Source organism: Phocoena sinus, chromosome 6 (genome assembly GCF_008692025.1).
Source record: "Phocoena sinus isolate mPhoSin1 chromosome 6, mPhoSin1.pri, whole genome shotgun sequence".
Taxonomy (NCBI): Eukaryota; Metazoa; Chordata; class Mammalia; order Artiodactyla; family Phocoenidae; genus Phocoena; species Phocoena sinus.
The window spans coordinates 66,171,951-66,192,746 of record NC_045768.1 but is presented as its reverse complement, the minus strand read 5'-3'; the positions used below and the strand labels follow the sequence as shown (position 1 = coordinate 66,192,746).

The 20,796-nt window shown below is 41.6% G+C and overlaps 1 protein-coding gene across 7 annotated transcripts in view; it reads left to right on the top strand.

Moving 5' to 3' along the window:
• Positions 1–18,508, top strand: part of BNC2 (basonuclin 2) — a 429,751-nt gene extending 411,243 nt beyond the window's left edge. For 5 of the 7 annotated variants that reach the window (XM_032634758.1, XM_032634764.1, XM_032634762.1 and 2 more), the window contains one exon: positions 8,472–18,508. In XM_032634758.1, coding sequence (XP_032490649.1) covers positions 8,472–9,132 — 661 coding nt within the window. In that variant the 3' untranslated portion in view covers positions 9,133–18,508. Of the gene's footprint in view, positions 1–6,818; positions 6,853–8,471 lie in introns of all 7 variants that reach the window. The other 2 variants (XM_032634765.1, XM_032634763.1) reach the window with 2 other exon arrangements.
• Positions 18,509–20,796: the final 2,288 nt, after the last annotated feature.

Genomic DNA, 20,796 nt, shown 5'->3' with positions numbered 1-20,796 from the left:
ATTAGCACTCCAAGCTATATTAGCATCCATTTCAGCAGTTCAGTAATGGTATTAAAAAAACACTTAACTTCAACGGTGAATGGCTGTATGACAGTACCATAAAAAATCCACATTAAAAAAAAAAAAAAAATTACGTATTTGTCCCAGCAAATTATTTTTCACTTGTTTAACCACTTCAAAGCTATGTTCTTGTGACGGGTATTCACGAGAACCTTCTCGCTCTCAGAAGCAAGCGGTCAGTGGTGCTCTGTGGATGAGGGAATCGGGAGAAAGAGGAAAGGGAAATCCAGTGGGGAGAGGGGTAGGTAAAGATGCTGTTTGCCCTGTAGTTAGATTACCTTCCATTCATCAGCAGAGATGGAATTGGCAACCTCAGAGCACCCAAGGTGAACTTCTTGGATTCTCAGGCATGGCTGGGATTTGATTTTGAACTCAGCGCTCTCCAAACTTGGGAGCAGAGCCTGACTACTTTGGCACTGCAGTGTGCTCATAAATGACTACATTAGGTTCTAAATTTTGATTAAACATTCAGTAATTAATCAATGGTAGACACGAAACAGTTGGCAAGGTCCAGAGCTGCAAAATGTGTAAGACATAAAACATTACGAAGCAATTAGAATACGCTCCTTCAAGAGAAGGATTGCCTTCAATAAAGAGGTAAATGATAGCATCCTGCTTATTGTGGACGTAGGCAGCCAGAGCAATATGATAAGCTGCTGGAGATACACATATCAGTGATCATCCACATTATTAGGGCCGTTAATCATAATTCCAAAAATATGACAGCAGCAGCCAACTTTTTGACCAATTTTGCTTCTGCCTGTTGGCCATTATAACTTCGCTAATAGACTGCAGAGCTCCTGTGCGTGGCAGTTTGCATTGAGAATGGAAGGTTAATTATATTTGAGCTGCTGAGTTCTTCTCTCCTTGGAAAAGGCTTAGCACTTTGACGATCCCAGGAGCTCCCTGTTGTTAAACCAGTAAAAGTACTCTACTGAAATTTTCTTTGTTGGTCAGGAACGAGGAGATGTTTCAAATGAGATAGAAGCGCCAGGCTGCAATAGCCGCTAATGTTTCTTGCTCCAAAGTGATCCTTGGGCAGCAAGATGAATGCAGGGGCTCGTTTAGCTCACTTTGCTCTCTCATTTCTCTTCTGCAGACAGGTAGAACTGTCACTGTATGGTGATACACCAGGTAAATCCCACAAGATTCGTGGTGGTTTCAATATGAATATATATGGAACTAAGAAGTTGGGGAAAGTGGTTCATGATTTGGGGAGGAAGAAGCACCTCTTTCATACAAAATTCTGCTTCTGTGGCTATGCTTGTTGTGAATCAAAAGTAAAAAGAATTTCAAAAAAATCATCTGAATGTTGCTAAACATTGAAATGTTTAGTAGCCTAGGTGCGTTGCTGGTTGCCTAACTGAAGTTTTGCTGTCTCAGCTGGTGGTTTTGACATTGTTTAACCAAAGACATAAATTAGATTTTGCACATTCTTTTTGTTCATGTATCTTAAGTAGTTTCATTTTTCAACACAATTCTAGATAAGGCCGTAGCTAAGTTATAATATTGCCTACAAAATTCTGTCCACCCCCCCCCCCCCCCCGCCTTGGGGAACTCATACGTCCCAAATATTGTCTTTTTAAAAGATCATAAGTTAACCGTTTTAATGCTATAAAACCTTCTTGGATATTTAGTCTTAGAAAGTATTTCCTTTGAAAAAGATCTCAGAGAGAAGCTGATGTTCCACTCTGTACACATTAGAAAAGATAGCTTATTTTTAAATAGGAGAAGAAATTTGAGCATCTAGAGAAAAATGCATTCTTATTATTTTGGAAAGAGGTCTTGTAAACTCTTTGTATAAGACAGTAAAACAAGGGATGAAGGCTTGTTCATCCAGGGTAAATACAAATCTCAAAATTCTAGCTCAGATTTATTGAAGTCCTTAAAAGATGCCAGGGTGAACCGCCTTGCCTTTTCTTACCCAACAATGGTAGTAAACTGAGCACCATGAGAGCTGCCTGATTGAGAAAATTTCCAAATGCTGTGAAGACATAATCCTATTCACAGTGTAACACGCGTCTCACATTACAGCGCAACAGGTTATCTATCGAATAATCGGCACCCTCCGGAAGCCTCGATGTGTCAGATACAACTCAGAAGTAAAATGGTTAGGGAACAGCGCTGGATATCAATTCTGCACTTAACCTGAGCATCCAGCATAGACATTTTCCATCCACCAACCTGCCTTCCTAAATGCCATTACTACATTAACATTTTGTATGCATTCCACAGCAATGACAAATTGTTTTGTAACCGTAGTGCCAGATTTAGTATGCGAGAGACACGTTCACCTCTGCCAACGAACCAATCATTCTCACTAACATCTTCAGAGTTACAACATTTATAAAGTTGCAAAGTGGAGTAAACAGACCATCTGTTTGGCTTTTCCATATATGTCATGCTTTCTTATTAGCATATTACGATTCATTTAGTAAACAAATTTGGTGATTTCGTTCACGTCAAAGTTAGGTCGGAAGCTTGAAGATGATTAACATTCCCGGGACAGGCACATTAATACATTGCTTCCTCGGCAAAGTTAAATGGCTTCTCAGGAGAATCGTCCCTTGTTGACAAGATGAGACTGTCAATTTTGTTCGCCTGCCACGTTAGGGGCCGTAAGGGGATGGCAGGCTCTGAGAGAGGGGAGTCATGTAGGCAGCATAATTCACTGTGAATTGAGAAAAGAAGTCTAATTCTGATAAATGGTCGACCCCAATACATCCTACCTGTTATTACAACAGACGTGCCGTATCTGTGCAGTAAATTAGCTAAACCCCTCAAGAGTTTGGTGGGAGCTTATCTTCAAGTGAATAATTTGAATGTAGAGGGAACTGTCTGCGTGACCAGTATGGATGATTGGTTTTATATTGAAAGGGATTGAAGTGACTGAATTTCATACTTTTAATTTGCAAGAATTTGCTTAGCTTTTATTTCTTGCATTTATTATGTACTTCTATACTTCTGGGGGTTTTTGGAGCATTGTTCACTAGAATTTTACATTGAATTTCCTGAGCTAGGGATGGTTTTTGGCTCTCTTGGAGAAAAATCTTTAAATATTAGCCTATTAGAGCAACTATTTGTTTTACAGAAAACGTATACTAACAAAAATGTCGTTTACTTCACAGGGCTGTAAGACGTCAATTAATGATGATACAAATATTTTTGAGGCATTAAGGACAACAGATAGTGTCATAGCAATCAGATAAGAAGAGAACTAATGAGGGGCAGGGGTTTTAACTTTTCATTTCTGTGGATTTGGTTCGCAGATTTAATTTCTGATCAGGAACATTGACTCAGTATCCCACAATACACTCAAACCCAGCGTCTAGATTTTCCCAGATTGTATATAAATAACATTTCTCTGCCCCATATACACACACATACACACACACCCCGTATATAGAGTGGTATCTGCTGTGTATACATCACTATGATCATTCTGGACAATATAATTTGAGAAGTGTGCGTGCGTGTGCGCGTGCGCGTGCGTGTGTGTGTGGAGTGGCAGAGGTGAGCAGAAGAAATAAAGGCAGAAGCTCCAACGTGGAGCCTCAATTCCATTTCACCTGAGGCCTTGTAATTATCAAGTATTTTGTTTCAATTCGCTAAGTTTAGAATGGCTCAGAACTGATTAAGAGTTAAGGTTAGAGTCAGCTTCTCATGTAACCTATAGCTTGATTTACTATTCACTTTGGACACCCGCATTCTGATTTTCTAATTTGCTCATGAGACTTTTTTTTTTAAAGTTCCTTCCTCTCAAAACCAAAGTTAAAATCTCAAAACGCTTTTTCTTTTCAATGTATTTAACGTGTTTAATTTTTATTTTTATGATTAAACATTGCATTAAGTTGAACTGGGCACTTGAAGAAGCTTGGAAAGAGAAACGTGAGAAAAGAAAACTCAAGACAGGACTGACTTTCTCTAAAGGGCACTTGCATTTGCTTGACTGTGTTGGATTTGGTGTCTTCTGTGGTTGCATGGTAAAGTTTTCTTTTTTCTTTTTTTTTAAACTGACGTATAATTGACATGTTTTCATTAAAGAAACCGAAAAAGACTGGTAGTCCACTTTAGTCCAGCTAGAGTACTTCCACTCAGCATTTCATGGAGTAAGTTTGGTTTTATGACCTCCCCTATATCGTATAGGCTTCATAACTTTTTTGCTTTTGAGGGTGCTCTCAGTTTTCAAGAGGCTTTTGGTAAACTCAGTACAGAAAGAGTAGGGTAGAGTACAGAGGGTCAGAGGAACCATTTGTGATTCCAAGCATAGCCTAGGTTATAGGACTGTGTCATGCCCTGATTATATAGCATTACCTTACACCACGGTGGGGTGTGATAGGGTCAGAATTATCCTCTGCTGTATTATCAGTGTCTTTTCTTAAATATTCAGTTACATGCTTCCAATCTTGGGATCATTGTTTTCTCTTCCGCAGTGTATTCTGGGGAAAGTTTCTGTAAGGCTGCATATTATTGATTGAAGTCAAATAAATGTAATTATGTCCGAAGTGCAAAGTATTCTACTTGAGCTGCAAGAGACTCGAGGTTGAATAAGGTATAGCTTACGTTCTTCTTGAAAGTGACCGTCGTGGGACTAAATTTTGGCCCACTCTCTTGACGAGATCCCCAGTGAGATCAGATCCTTACCCCTTCTACTTACCAACTCACCTTTTCTCTTCATCCCAGTCATTTTTGTTTTCTCCGTAAGAGAAAGCTGCCTCCTCGGAGTGTCGGTATTACCTACCTCATCAAAGCAAATAGAAACAGCTTTTGTACCGTTGACATTCTTATAAAACATAGTAAGTTCTAACATGGTTTTTGTTCGTGATTATTTTTTCCTCTTTTCTGGAGATAAATATTCAGAACACTAGGTTTGTTTTCTAGAAAAACTCTCTCTCTGGAGAACTCGGAATTGGTTCCTTTCTGGAGTCCCCCTTCTCCTCCTTACAGACAGCTGCCTACCGCTTCCTCGGCTGCGGGTCCTCCCGTTTCCAACACTCTCCGGTCTTCCTCCCATTTTAGGATCCTCCTCCCTGTACGTCCGATAGTCCGTTGGCCTGACTTCTCTCTGTGTCTCTTCCGTCTTCCCTTTCCTTTCACCTCTTTGGTTTTCTGATCCACGTAAACTTGTAAGTTGCCGTTAACCCCAGGTGTTGGTCTCTCCTCCTTGGGCAGTGTTCTCTGACACTTCAGGGTTTGGATTGACTTGAGTCCAGGTCTCTGTTAACGTCAAGTGCCGCCTTCTGTCCATTCTGTGGAGGCTGAACCTAACCTCTTGAGGCACAGGATCGGGACTCTCTAAAGAATCTGTCTCCTCTCCCTCCTTCTCTTGCTTTGCCTCTTTCCACCCCAGTAGTACTGGAGTTAGTTAGAACAAGCCCAGCGTCACAAGGGTGGACCAGTAAGCTTTCCACAGCACGTTCTTCCCATCCCCAGTTCAAGTATTTTGCGTATGGCATTTAGGAGGATTATCAAACAAAAAAATGAAACAGATTAAGAAATGAACATAATCAGTTCTCTTGAACGGTGGTTGCATAATGGAAATCGACTACCACGAATGAACCCGTGTACTGAAGTTACGAACAGCAGAGCTAATGCACTGCCATGAGTTCATCTTTATTATTGCATTACACCTGAATCAATTGATAAAGTAGCTTTTTTTTTTTTTTTAAGCAAGGGATGGCACTTAATTGAATAACAGCCAATGTAATTATATTAGCAGAGGCCAACAGTACTGCTGACAGCGGAAAAGGGACACTGTTGAACAGAGTGCCAGAGCTGGTCTACACATTTCTGCACATTGTTCGGTTGACAGATATTGAGGGCTGGTACATCATCTAATTAGATTACAGATTTCCATTGCTGTTAAGTGAGAAATGAAGAGAAACATCTCTTCCTGGTAACATAGCAGTGGAGATGTGCAATTTCACAAGTCATCTTCGGAAAGATGTGTCCGTCTGGGGGATCAGTGTGTCCCTTTTGTCGATGTTAATTTATTCTTCCTTATTCAGTGTGTCTTGATGCGACTGCCGTGTGTCTGGCTGTTCTTTTCTCAGCAGTGAATCTAGGTAACTGCAGATGTGTGAGAAGCAACCGAGTTCTAGATTAAAGTCATCGCAAAATGTGTGCTTGTGAAATTAAGACGGGGAGGGGAGGGAGGGTGTTAAAATAATACACAGAGGGGTAGGACTTCGTGAGCTGCTGTGGTTGGCAGATTGTTTTATCAGTAGATTGTTTGACAGTATGTACTGTCACTCTACTTCCACATTCCTGTAATAACTCTGGTGGTGTCATACCTACACGTCAGGGGAAAGACTTCACAGTAGGCATTTCCTACACTCTGCTTAGCAACCCGCACTTGGAGTCATCTGCCATCTGACACCAAGGAGACGGGGAGCGACTGTGTCAGAGCAGGGACCGTGGGGACCACTTCTGTTTCTCATTCACAGATCCGCACGCTGCATGCATCTGTGCAGAACTCATTTATGGATGATGACGATGCTGTGAATTTGGTTTATCTTAATTTGATTTATGACTTTTTGGATGATGCGGCTGATCTGAAAAATCATCAAGACAGCATATGAGATGATCGCTTATGACAGAAAATGATTTTATGATCAGAACATTTTAAATCCCTATGTTATTGTTTAAGTTTTTTTTTTAAACCAGATGTCTAGAATGTGAATTTGTTTTCTCTCTCTCTCTCCTTCTCTCTTTTTTTCTCTGTCTCTCATTCTTGCTTTCTTTTGTGATCGATTTAGCAAAAGATTAGAAAGCTGATCTTATTATCACAAGGTAAGCTCAGCCTTCCTAAGTGCAGTGTGGAGAGGGCTGCCGCCCCTCTGCCCCTTCAAACCCGGAGTGCTGTATATTGTCTTGTGTGGAAAGGTGGAGAAGTGTTTCCCACCTTTCTTGTCTCTGAGGCACATACCTCTCAACCATCTCTAAGAGATATTAGCCATGCCTGTCACCAAATGGAGTGACTCATCTCGGTCTTCCATACTTTTTAATTATAATCAGGTGGTCTGTTGAACTTGATGCTGGCCATTCTAGGTCATTTCTATTATCAATTTCGGTTATCACAATTACTTCTCTAAGATGTAGAGCTTCTGCCATTATCGAGAAGCTTTTATGTATCTGTATATTTATTTACTGGTTTACTTTTTGGAAGGGTAGCCTTCCACTTAGGTACGTGTCAAACGTGAGCCTTTGCAGGTGGAGAGAGGTATATGCCCAAGGGCACTTTAAAAATAAATGGGGGATATAAGTACAAAGGCAATGTTTTCAGACAGACAATAACCTATCAGGCTTTGGTAAATCACGACATCCCTATGGATGCTCTGGGACAAATCCTTTTTTTTTTTTTTTTTTTTTTTTAATGCAAGCAAAGCATCCAGTGAGTAGAGTAAAAGTTTTGCTTGTCTAAGAAGTGTGGACTCCAGTTGTTAAAATAGAGGGACCGTGTGTTATTATTGTGCTTGATTTTTTTTTTTTTTTTTTTTTTTTTGGTATTTATTGTGTGTGGGGTTTTTTCTTTTTTGGTCCCTTTGGGGTTTTTTCTGTTGTTGAGTGTGATTTTTTTAAAGGGTGGGTGGGTTTTATTTAAAAAGTCAACTTCTGTTTTTCAGGGGTTTTTTTTAAGAATAAAATTTTAAAACTTAAATTACTTGAAAACATTTTCAACTCTAAAATGTAGCAGCTTCTGAAAATAAATGTATTTTACTAGTAGATTTAGCTGAGATCCCATTCTGCAAAAAGGGATTTATGTTTAAAGACAGTCTGTAACCCTGTTTCAAATTGCTAACCTTTTAAGCTTATTGTTTTTCCTAGCTAAAACTTGCAGTGTAGGAAGGTGAGGGGGAACGAGTCATTAATTTGTCCAGTGAACCCTAAATTATCTAGACCGTTTACTTTTTTTAAACAAGGATCCTTTTTATACCTCTAAAAGTGTTTGCTGTAGAAAAAAAAAGGCTTTCTTTTTGTTTTTAGGTAAATTCAAATTGTTCAGTTTAGACAAGCAGAACGTTTCCATCCTTTTATCCTAGTTAATGTATTTTTTCAAATCTCTGCTGTGAGATTCTCTGCAGCTGATGCTGCTACAGTGTAAAACGAACAGAACAATCATTCAGGAAAAGGTGCATGGGTTTGCATTCATCCCACCACTGAGGAATTTTACTCTCTTATAAAAATTAGGTTAATGAAAAGCTCCCCTTATTGCACTCCCCACCACCACTTATTCTTATCCCCAAATTCTGAGGATGTGGGGAAATGTTTGCTTTTACAGGGGTGTCATTAGCAATGAATGTGCTTATGTGGTACCTAGTGGAAGCTGAATCAATTTTAAAATGCTCTCCTTTTTCTCACCCTCCCCACTCCCTGTACACCTACCCCCCCCTTCCCTCTTGTTTTCCTAGACACAGTGCCAACATCAATCTCCATCGTAAACTGTTGACCAAAGAACTCGATGACATGGGCCTGGACTCATCGCAGCCCTCCCTTAGCAAGGACCTCCGGGATGAATTTTTGATGAAGATCTATGGTGCCCAGCACCCCTTGGGGCTCGACGTCAGGGAAGACGCCTCCTCTCCCGCGGGGACAGAAGACTCCCACCTGAACGGGTACGGGAGGGGCATGGCGGAGGACTACATGGTCCTGGACCTGAGCACCACCTCCAGCCTCCAGTCCAGCAGCAGCATCCATTCCTCCAGAGAATCCGACGCAGGCAGCGACGAGGGGATCCTCCTGGATGACATCGACGGGGCGAGTGACAGTGGGGAGTCGGCGCACAAGGCCGAGGTCCCCACCCTCGCTGGCAGCCTCGGGGCTGACGTTTCAGGATCTCTGATGTTCAACAGCTTGTCCGGGAGCAATGGTGGGATCATGTGCAACATTTGCCACAAGATGTACAGCAACAAGGGGACCCTGCGAGTGCACTACAAAACCGTGCATTTGCGAGAAATGCACAAGTGCAAAGTCCCCGGTTGCAATATGATGTTCTCCTCCGTGCGAAGCCGGAATCGGCACAGTCAGAACCCTAATCTCCACAAAAACATTCCCTTCACTTCGGTAGATTAGTCTCAGAAAGGACACTACAAATGCCAGCTCTCACCAGATGGCCTACGTATTTGAACTGCCATAGTCAGTGTGTGCTTGTGTACTTGGGATGGTGTGTGTGTATATGTGTGTGCGTATACACACGCATGCCTCTGTGTCTACATATACACACACACACACACACACACACACACACACGTTTTCTTTTCTTTAGATACAAAAAGATAAACACTAGGTGCTTTTGAAGTTTTTTTCTCTTTTTCCTTTATAGGTCGGATCTTTCATTTGGGGGTGAAAACAAAGTAAAGTACCCTTTAAACACGTATACACACATCCACACATAAAAGCGTGCAACTAGCCCAAATTTTGACAGAATAATAATTCCTGGTCCTCTCCAAAGAGACAATTTGTTGTACCCGTGACTGTTGCCTGCAAAAAAAAAAATAAAAAGGGAGGAACAAAAAGAAACAAAAAAGGAACTCCTTATAGTTGTCTTTTGTGAACTTGGAGGTTTTGAGAGAATCTTCAATTAAAGCATGGCAGATTCACCTGTAAATATTTAGCCTTGAGAGGCCAATGATGTAAAACAGTTGTATTGATGGTTGTTTAACTCTTTTGTTTAATTTTTTACAGTTACATCAGCTGTTAGATATACAGGAAAAAAAAATAGTTTGCTGGCTAGCTCTATTCATTTATGTTAGCATTAATGCACATTTTTTAAGGAAAAAACAAAAACATGGTCTTGTTTTTACTACCTGCTAGATATAGTGATAAAGAGGTGCTGGCATGCCTTACAGCACAGACCTGATTTTTTAAAATGTCCTGTACTAGTACATAAATCCAGTCATGCACTTTTTTTCATACACTACAAGGGGATGTGTAATATCCATGCTTCTTTTTTATCCTTAAACTATTGCCATACTTCGAGTAAGTGTCTTTTTAAAAAAATTCACTTGTATAAAAATGGTCTGGTCAGTATAGGGCACAAATGCCAAACAAAAGTATTAGTGTTAACACAAAACTGCCAACTTTGCACACGTTTCCAGAAAAGAAAATACAATTAGTCACTCAACATAACCACAGGCCAATTTGCCGGCCACCAGAAAACCGCTTTAGAAAAAAACACTTGGTGATTCAAGTGCCGAATGTTATTACAATCAACACTGCAACCTTCTTGCTTATATGTTAAGTTACATAAAAGGAAAACAAAATTATGTGGTGTGAAACAGCTAAGGCATTTATTCTTTAGAGGCTGGATAATATTTCAGGATACAAAAGCCCAAATTACTCACTATGGAACAAAGCTGAATCCAGTAAGAGTTGAGCACTCATTCGCAAGGACCTAACCCCTTAATCCTTTAAAAAGACAAAGTCTGAACTGGGTTGGTCTGTTGGGTGGCTATGTAATTCGCTGCACGTTCGTTCTGCAGTAGTGCTCCGATTCAGGCTGGTTTGCGAGACAAAATCAAAGACCTTTAAGAGCGGCAGCAGCAGTACTTGGAAGCTTTGCAGACATGTGCTGAACTTGAACTAAGCAACACTCCTTTCTGAAAAGCCAGAAGAAGGGGGTTCAAAATAGGATCTCTCACTGTTGAGTGTTTTGTGTTTCCCCACACGATTTGTCAGAGAGAAATGAAAGCAAGCCTGAAACCAAGCAATCGAGAGTGAGAAAGAGGAGGGGAGAGGATTCTCCAAACCTTTTTTGTTGTGTTTTGTTTTGTTTTGTTTCCGATGTTTACACATATTGCCTGAGCTGGTCTACCACATCAGCAGCCTCAGCTACCACAACATACTGACTAAATGATGATATTTACTCAAGTTCAGTCTGCAGCCAAAACCATTAGGGTGTGAGCTGCAGACTGTTTTGTTGTCTTTTTTTTTTTTTTTTTTTTTTAGGTGGAGGGGGGGAAAAAGAAGAGATAAACAAGGAATATTTTGTCAAACAGTACACAGTAATTTAAAGAGAATGTATTTCTTTTCTGCATTTAAGGGCCTCAAACATTTCTCTCAGCAGTCTAAAAGTTAGAAATACCCCCTTTGTCTTAACTTTTAATGTTATTTCCATTTTTCATATGTTTTGTGATTTTTTTTCTAGGTTCACGTCAGCATTCACTTCCGTTAAATTTGCCAAAGGAAACCGTTAATATGTTTCTCTTTTTATTACTCCTGTAGGATTTGTCGTACCTCACAGTATTTATTGTTTCCAAAAATAAGCATCATTAGTTGAGGATTAGTATTTTTCTTTGTGAAAATTTCACAAATGATAGATTCTTAAAGATAAGCTAGATGTGTCTAGGGGCTTTATCTTTTCATCTCCTTCAGAGCATGCTATGGGGTTCATTTAATTCTTCATTTGTTCTACAGTGAGGAGAGACCAAAAGTATTTGCAGTACAAAAGAAATTATATCAGACACTATGTCTGTTAAATGACAAATGTTTACGGTGAAAAAAGCTGAGGAATTAGTGCTAACCATTTTTGTTTTCTTGTACCTTTGAATTCCCCAAAGTCTTAATTGCTTTATTTTGGTGTTGTGTTAAACTGAATAGACAGAGATGTTTTCCTTTGTTTGTTTTATACCATATAAGACTCTGTACAGTATGTTTGTGAAAGACTGAACTAGAATAATGAAAGTTTGTTTGCAAACATTTTGGTTCTCTTAGCGTTCTCTGTGTTGCTGCTGTTGCCCTATTATCCAAATGATTCGATTCCAAAAGAGTGGAAAAAAAAATATTTTTGGTATCCCAACAAAAGATTATGGAAACACCAGCTTTGGGAGTGTGCGTAGACTAAAGGACACTTCGTTTTATGAAAATAACAAATTTTCAGCCATTTTTAACAGTTACACTCTAGGTTGAAATATTAGAACTCATCTTGTACAAAAATCAGTGTTTACTCTGTTTAATTTAATGTCAACTAAAAGGTCAGAGAGCCCTAATGAGTGAATTACATAGCTGTCAGCAGGTCACAGCAAACGAACCAGGCTTAGAACAAATGTTTGTTACTCGCCGCAAACCAGGCTAGTGTGGATAGCCAGTTAGGACAAGCCCAGAAGTGACAAGATTCTCAAGGTAGAAGTTCCCTTGCTGAGAGCATGAATGTGTTCACCTGCCTTTTGTTGGAGAAATGGCAGGGAGTCCTGGACAACTTGCCCTTTTGGAGTCTCTCCCCTTTGCTACTGTTTTGCCTCAGGTGCCCACATGTTATGGTGGCCTTCTAAGTGGGTGTATAACATTTTCCAATTTAAAGCCTATTTGCTTAAAAGGGACAGGGGGAGTGGACGGAAGTGGTCCATAAGATGGAGAATCATGAAATGTACATTTCTTTTAGTCCCCCAGTGTTGCTTGTTCTTGGGTGTGTGCCTGAGTGCATTGTTTGGACTTAACTCTAAATCTAGTTAAGAGGGTAATCTCAAGGCTTGTTTGTAAACGGGGAGGATAAAGAGATCAGCATTTTAACCACTGAGCCCTTCATCTTTGCCCACTCATACTCATTTCTTTTTTCATAGGAGTTTCCTATTGTGAAACAGGTTCTGTTCCGCTGCATCCATTCTATGCCAGCTGAAAAAGGAATAGGGATGCAGCTTTTTTATCCAAGCAGCCTTTTCCCATTTGATTGATTTTAACCAGCATTTTGTCACAGGTACAAAATTGGGCAGTATTATTGACGTGCGTGTTTGCTAGGTGGTGTTGAAATGTACTGTTTTGATCATTTTAAACTGTGTGTTTGTAAATATCGGAAAGGCTTAGTCTGCTTTAGGGAGTATCTGTGTGTTATGGAGGGGGACTGACACAGAGCAAGAATAGATAATTTGGTTTTAAAAATGTGATAAAAAGCGGGACATTCTTTGTTCTGCTATTAATTGTACTGAAATAAGTCAATGCATTTCAGATCTTAGTCCGGCCGCCCAGTTCAGCCTGATGCCTTTTAAAGGTTTCAGGGTGTTAATGTTTTCCTTCTCAAGGTGACAAACATCTTTTGAAATTGTTTTTAGCACAATGGCGCCACTGTCCTCGTAGTGTAATTTCTTTTGTCGTGAATTTCCAGGCCCTTCCAGTAAGAGGAGAAAGGCACTTAAGTGGTCAATAGCCTGTTAGTATATACATTGCTCTTAAAAAAAAAAAAAAAAAAAAAAAAAAAGCAAGCTTTGAATATAGCAAGGATGGACTGGCTCTTCCAGAGGCATTCTCATTTTACTCAGGGGAGACCATGCGCTGGGTTCCCACCAAATAAAAAGTGACCTTTTGTTCCCCTTCCTCTGTACACACCCCTGACGTGTGCCAAGCAAATGAGAAAGGGGGCCCTTGGCAATTAAAACAGAAAGAGGCCAGTAATCAGATTGAGACGGACATGCTGCTAACTGCCCACAGTTGACCTGAGCAGTCCTAACTTGCACTTGGTCTTTAGCGTTGGGTTAGATTGACTAACAGAGTGAGTAAAGTTCAGCCCTCGTAAGACACGCTCCATCTGCTGTCATCAGAAACAGATCATCCAGAAGAAACCTTTGATCCTGTGGACACACTCCTTTTCTTGAACTTTTCAAAATTAGGACAAATTTCAGGGTTTTTAAAAATCACTTATATTCCCCCAAACTTGGAATATTTAGAGGATTTTGCTTTTCCCTCTCATTCTTTGTCTAATGGGAGAGGTCTAAAGGAGTACGGAGGGCAATAAAAGGCAGGTGCCAAAGAGACTGGAGGGAATCACAGTTCTTTAAAGCAGAGTGAGGGATATTAAGTAGAGGATTCGTACCCGCCCTGGCTTGAAGGTAACCAGAAAAGAAAATAGTGAAGGCACTGAAACGGTCACGAGAAAAGTCTGGTGCAGCTCAGCCTAGCAGCCAGTGAGAGCACATCGAGGCAGTGCCCCCCAGAGCGCCCCATGACCAGGTGCATCACTGAACCCCAGTCTGAGGAGGGAGGGAGGAAGAAAGGAAGGCTGCTGCCTGGAATAGCTCAAGTCCCTTTCGGATCACGGGAGCCAACTAGGGCAGTTGTGGAGGGGCTGTTCTTTTTTTCTTTTCTTTTTTTTTTTGGAGTGGAAAGTGATGCTAGAGTCCCTTAGGGAACAAAAAGATCCATTGGGTCAACTAGGTCCTAGAAAAGTCCAGTGGTCAAACCAAGCTCTAGTTGTGACAAGTGGAGTTGAAGGGCGTGGCAGCCAGCACGGATCTGTTCTTTCTCCATCATTTCTGTGGCTTTTTGCCCCCGTAGCCGTGCTCGTGATGCTGTGTGGCTAAAAATCTCTTGATCAGAATGTGAGCTCATTCACCTTTCTACGAAGCATAAAAGTAACTTTTCTGTTTTCATGTTTTCCCTCCAAGCTGAACTGTGTGTGGTAGGTAGCCTTGCTTATGTTAGCATTAAGGCCATATCTGCTCTGTCCTAAACGTATTTCCCTATTTCCTATAGTTGGAGAGTTGCTCACTGTAAACATTAATTTTCCGTTAGTATTATGTAAATCCGGCTGTAAAACTGACTAGTGAATTAATCTAACATCACTCTTGCCCAGACACCCATCCTTTCCTGTGTCCTCCCATCATCCTCATTCTTCCCACATTTTGCACAAAAATGATGTTTATGGTCATTCGGCAATAACTGGACATCAAATAGTGTCTTTTTGGCATTTGTTGAAAAATCCAAATGCCTAATCACAGGGGGGTTAAAAAAAAACCTAAGCATTTTTACAAGTACCCTGAATTGGATCAGCATTATTGTTCATTATAATGCTATATATTTTTTGAAGTAACGTACTATAGTTGTCATAAAACTATCTTTATTCTCCTCTGAAGTGTTGTAAATTCAATTGACCTTTACTGCAAAGAAAAAAACTTTTCTATATAGTGTATCAAGACAAGGCTCAGTTTGTAACAAATAGTGGAGGGTTACAAAAGAGGAAGGGAAATAGCCAGGCTGAGCATGGAGACGCTTCAGTTCAATTTCACCTCATATCTTTCTAATAACTTACTTGTCACTTTGTTACCTTCCAGTAATGTGAACGCTGCTGACAAGACTGTCACACTAACAGCAGACAACACCCTCTCTGCTTCAGCTCCAGGTCTCCTGGCTACTTATTGCCCTGGCCCTGAAGGGACACAAACTAATAGTGTGCTTTCTAGTTCAGCACTTGGCCATCAAATATAAAAGGATGCGTAATTGCCTGTTTATCCCTTGTGAAGGGGAAATTGAGTACAAGGGCGAGGCTTTCCCACTGAGTTCCCTGATGTACACACATTCACAATCTGTCTGTCTCTCTCTCTCCACCCCCCCCTTCTCCTCCCAGCACATGAGCCCGTACACACACCCACTAAACTGTATCTCTGGTAAGCCCAAAGCTGCCTCAAGGTGCCCTCTCCAGCTATTAAGTGGACAGTAACAAGACTACTTCTTAAGGGTCAGTAGAGAGATGCTGACTTTGATGGCATTCTTTGAGTCTTTGGAAACTTAAGTATTGCAATTCCAAGCCCATGCATTTTGGGAGTACTGGGTGTGGCCCTATAATGAGAGCACAGTTTCTGCAAGTCAGTGACAAAAGTGGTATTAGATCGCCCCGTATTCTGTAAGGAAAGCATTAAAATGTTTTTCCCCCCCTTCAAAAAGTGCACGTGTTGTAACAAATTGGTTGTGCGTGATGGTAAAAAAAAAAAAAAAAAAAAAATTTTTTTTTCTTTTTTAGTTTTGACGCCCGACTGTTAGTCTAAATGAACACGTGTCTTGCCATGAGAACCTCCAAATCCATAGTGTAACAAGACAAATTCACCTTTGTTTTGTTTAATTGGACAATCTGAAAAAAATAATAAGGCACGGGGCCTTTGACTTGAATCACTAAAACAGAGACCACCCTATTCGTAAAAGTAAATTCTCCGCTTTGGGACAATTTTGGTAAGTACAAGCGCATGAGCTTTACGAAATCAAGTGACTAGGGGACAAAAGGTACAAAGGGAGATCACGTGAAAGTGTTATCTTCCCAAACATCTTGAGCCTGAACAGCATGTAGGTGTTGGCTGCTATTTTTGTATATTAAACTACTTAAAGGATGGTAAAAGGTGGCTAGTTGGTGGCTAAATGAAGTGCAAGATCTCTGTGTGCATCTTCCTTGGGGAGCTAGGGGACTCCATGCTTCCTTCTAACCCTCCAGCAGCAGGTCTGTTAGAAGCTGATGACCCGCCCCCCAACCCCGCTTTGAACAGTCACATTTCAAATCTATTTGTCAACCCAATAAGATACAGGTGGGTGTCATCTTTGATACGAACTTACGCAAAGAGAAAAGTGGCAGATTTAGGGACAGACGACTTACCAGGTCTGTGTTGACAAACCCGTGCTAAAATAATTGCATTAACCACTTAGGACTGGGAAGAAAAGCACTTTGAGTAAAGGATTCTTGGAGTCAGAGAAAAAGCAGTTGATGTTTTTTTAAGTTCCCCCAGTATGTATGTATTACAATCATTTAGCAAACATCTTAAGAGAATCTTAATTAAAAATTCAGCTGGCAAAATTGCACAGATTCTGCTAACTAATATGAGCTCCCCCCACCCTTTAAATAACAGGGATGCTTAAGGACACTCCTAATTATTTTAATGTGTTTCTAGCTTCCTTTTTTTTAAAGACTCTGTGAAGGGAAGGAAGAGCAGAAAAAGGTATTTTAACAAGAATGGAGAGAAGTAGATAGTATAAAACTATATTTCTTGAAGAGAGAATATCTAAGCGATATACCGAGACTTTATAAGGCTTCCTGTTGCCAAATGTGATGCTGAAATAATGCACAAGTAAGATGGCAAATCGATCCATTATGAACCGGCTCTGCCCACTTCTGTTACGGAATGCGAGGATTGAGAGGTGACTCGGGGCGGGGGGCGGGGGGGAAGGGGGTGGCCCTGGATGTGTGTGAGAGCTCCACTCATCTGGCCCTGGAAATGCTTTCCACGAGAAGGGGAGAAAAGCCCAGCCCGCTTGGTAGTCCCCCGCTGCAAGGTGAGCTGACCTGGCACTGTTTCCACAGGAGACAGGCTGCCCGTCCTTTCCATGCTAGGAGACAAAGCATCCCCCTGCCCTGCCTGTGAATCAGTGCCATAGCCATGAGAAGCGTTGATTCATGAGGTATGATGCTCTTGACTCCCAGACAACGTGCCGAGTTAGTAGGTTCACTTGAGATGCATAAACCAAGGTTGAATTTTTTTTCTTTCATTTAGTACTCAATTTGGAGCATTTTTGCATGTCTTTGTACAGAGTAATCCATTCCTCTCATTGCCCATCTTAATCTCCCCTGAGTTTTCCATTATCTTTCCACCCCGGCCCTTTCTTCTTCTGATCTCATCCACCCCTTAAAAAAATTCTTTTCTGAAGCAAGAAGGTAGAACACTCCCTCCCTCACCCGGATTTTGATGGCTTTGGAAACATTTGTGTGTTCTACCCTGTCCAGGGTTTACATAACGTGGATTAAGTGAATGAGATGTTCTAGCATTATATATTAAGCTTATATGACTAAGATTTATAATATATGGTGCTCTCACTTTCCTGTGCAAACTTTGGTTCAGCTGCCCTGCAGAAAAGTCTTACCATTTTCCTACCAGTGCCAGTATGAACAAGGGCAGGATTGCTAAACGTGGGTATCTGGAGGTCTGAGGGGTGAGGGAAGGCGGAGAAACCAGGAGAAGATTTTGGTCTGAGGCCTCCCTGGGCCTTTCCTCAAAGGTGGAGGCTAGTCGGGGCTTCAGGAAAGAAAGCTCTCTGTTCTCTACTGCTCGTCAGGGACTAGGCCTTTTGGAACTAGCAAGATCCCTCACCTGGTTGAGAGAACGCCTAACTTTCTTATTCACCCCAAACCCACCGGTGTGTCTCGCTAACCAAAACATTTGACTCAACCTGCCTATTTGACAGCAAAATTGGCCAAAGGGAATTGAAATATCTTAAGGAAAAGAATTTTCTCCAAGATATGTCCTCTCCCTCCTCCCAGAGTTTGGGGGTTTATGCTTTCTTCGTTTCTCTTCTCCTCTGCATCAGACCAGCCTCTCTGCTCAGCCTGCCACAGAACCAAAGTTTGCACTCCCAAAGGGCGCAGCACCAAGGGACGGGGACAGCTTGCATCACCCTGATCTAATCATTGTGACGTCGGTAGCTTCGTAAATACTGTATGTACCTTGAACAAGGGTTTTGTTTCTGTTTCGTTTTTGGTTTTGCTTTTCGGTTTGTTTTTATTAGTAGTCTGAGGGAATTAAAAGTTTTTATTTGCTATTTCTTTTGTTGTATTTTCTGTACTATAACTGTCTACAGTATGTCTTTTGCATAAAATGCATAAGGGTTTGGGGATGTAAATGGAATTTTATTCATATTTTGTCCAAATACCTCTTGTAATTTGTATCAAAATTCTTGTACAATTTTTATATTAAAGATTTATCACTGATCTCTTCTTACCTTCTTGATTTGAAGAAACCTCAACAAACTCCAAGAGACCTTTATAAAACACACCTAGAAACACTTCAGCCCACATCGTGACTCACCCTTATTTAAGCACGCTTGTTGGATAACTCAGTCTTCATTTTGGACTGAGTTATGGTATTACTGAATTCACTTCTTAGGAAGATCAAACTCATCTCTTGCTCAGATGGCAAAACCGAGTCAGAGCTACAGAGATCCTAGCCAGTCCCGATGCAACCCAGCAAACACTGACTGAGCCTTTTCTCACTAAAGCTATCCCTTTGGGGATGCTTTTCCAGTGTCTCTCAAGAATTTCTTGTCCCCAAAGCCTTGGCACAAGCTCTTTTAAGGAAAGGAAGACCTTAGGTATCTTTGCCCCTTGGCTTTCTGCAAATATCTTCCACCTTGACCCTGTGAAATTTGGGGACAGCAGCCAACAGGATGATGACTATATATATGCTTTTCTCACGCTAGATACTTGTGTTTCAGTTTATATTCTCTTGACAGTGGTTTTCTGCAGGTTGTGCTTGTTATCATCTAGAAATAAAAGTAGCAGATGACATCTCCTGTCATACTGCTTGAGGCCAATGGGAAGAGGCATATAGGGTGCTTCGGACTCGGCAACTGTTTCCTATTACCCCACCTTTTAAACCAATTCTAGCTAAACATTAGGCTAACCCAGACTATAACTTCTGCTGGAGTCTCCCTTCCAATGTAGTAGTTCCTGTTCTCCATCCCTGGAGCCACACTTATCCAAGTCTCCCCAGCTTGTACCACCCCCTTCTCCCATTTCCTCTGGCCTCTGACCCAGAGAAACAAGCTACCCAGACTCTCTAGCAAGCCGCTTGGCCCCAGGCCTCTGGCCAGCAAGGGACTGGACAGGCTGCTTGTACCTGTCTGGCTGTCATCAGACCCACAGAAAGGAACTGGCCAGCCAGCTTCAGGTACCACTGACTGAGGGTCCCACTCAAGGTAGCAAAGGTGCCGACCACCAAGCATTGACGGTGAGCGGGGGGAGCCCCCCCTCCAATTTCCTCTGAGCACCCACAGACGGTTTCGGGGGTGAGAGCGAAGAAATGAAAGGTGAAACAATTTGGGGGAAGTCAACCTCTACTGAGGCATGTGGTTATTAAATGTCACGGATGTGTTAACGCACCCCTACAGGGATCCAAGCATAATTATGATCCTTTCATCAGTCATAACATGTCTGTAATTGGCAAGAATCCTCCCTCAAACAGCTCCTTCTTCTTTAAAAAAAAAAAAAATTGTTTTAAATGTTATTAAATGGTGGAAATCCTCCTTTTTAGCGAAGAGGCACCCATGAATTCAACTCTTGGCACAAAGCTAATCAGAGCTGCCTGGGTTGCGGCCAGTTGCTCTTCTGAGCCACTGGAAGACTTGCCGACTGCCCCGTGTCAGTTGACAGTATGACAGTAGATTAAGTGCTACTAATTTAACAAAGCTGCTCTGAGGATGGAGCCGATCTATCAATGAAGACCAGAGATGATCTCATGCCTGGGGGCTCGGGAGGGGCAGCTGAGAATATCGAAGTGCCTCAAGTAATACTGGGGGGAAATCTTTCGATCCTCTGTAAGGTGCAGTTATTTTTAGTCACCTGACTCTCAGGCACCCAATCATTACCCATATTCATCAGAGACATAATGAACAGAGGTACTGATTAGCAGGGGTAGCTGAAGAGATTTCCCATCAGTGCCAGTTCACACTGATAGGTCTCCAATGGGAATACAAGCCATGCAGCCCAGGAACATAACTTACTCTGTTCTAGGTCCTTCCATCGATTTTATTTTGGGGGGAGAAGGGGAAGGAGGGAGAGACAGACAGTCTTGCACACAGTGGTGCTCCCTTGACCTTTCCCTGAAACCTTCCTTGAAAAGAAGAGAAAACCAACGCAATACAACAGTCAACAAGTACGCAGCCCTGCTCCAAGTTGCCTGCTTCTCTCCAGGCTGGCTGTCCTACCTCATCTCTGATTGCCGTGTGTGTTATCTTGACTTATAGAGATGTGCTCGAAGCTGGGACGTGCCAGTCAGAGCTCAGAGCCATCAGGCAGACGAAGCCTCTTCCCTCCCCTAAAGATCAACATATGGCTTCAGGAAATTATCGTGTTAGGCTAATTGCACCAAGTTGGCATGGTAGGAGCGTAATGAGTCCCGGTTTCAGCACACTGACCCCAAACCCAGTGATGCCAGCGCAGAGTAACTTTCCAAGCATTTTGCCTCATGGCAGGAAACCTCATTGAGCTGCTGTCTGCAA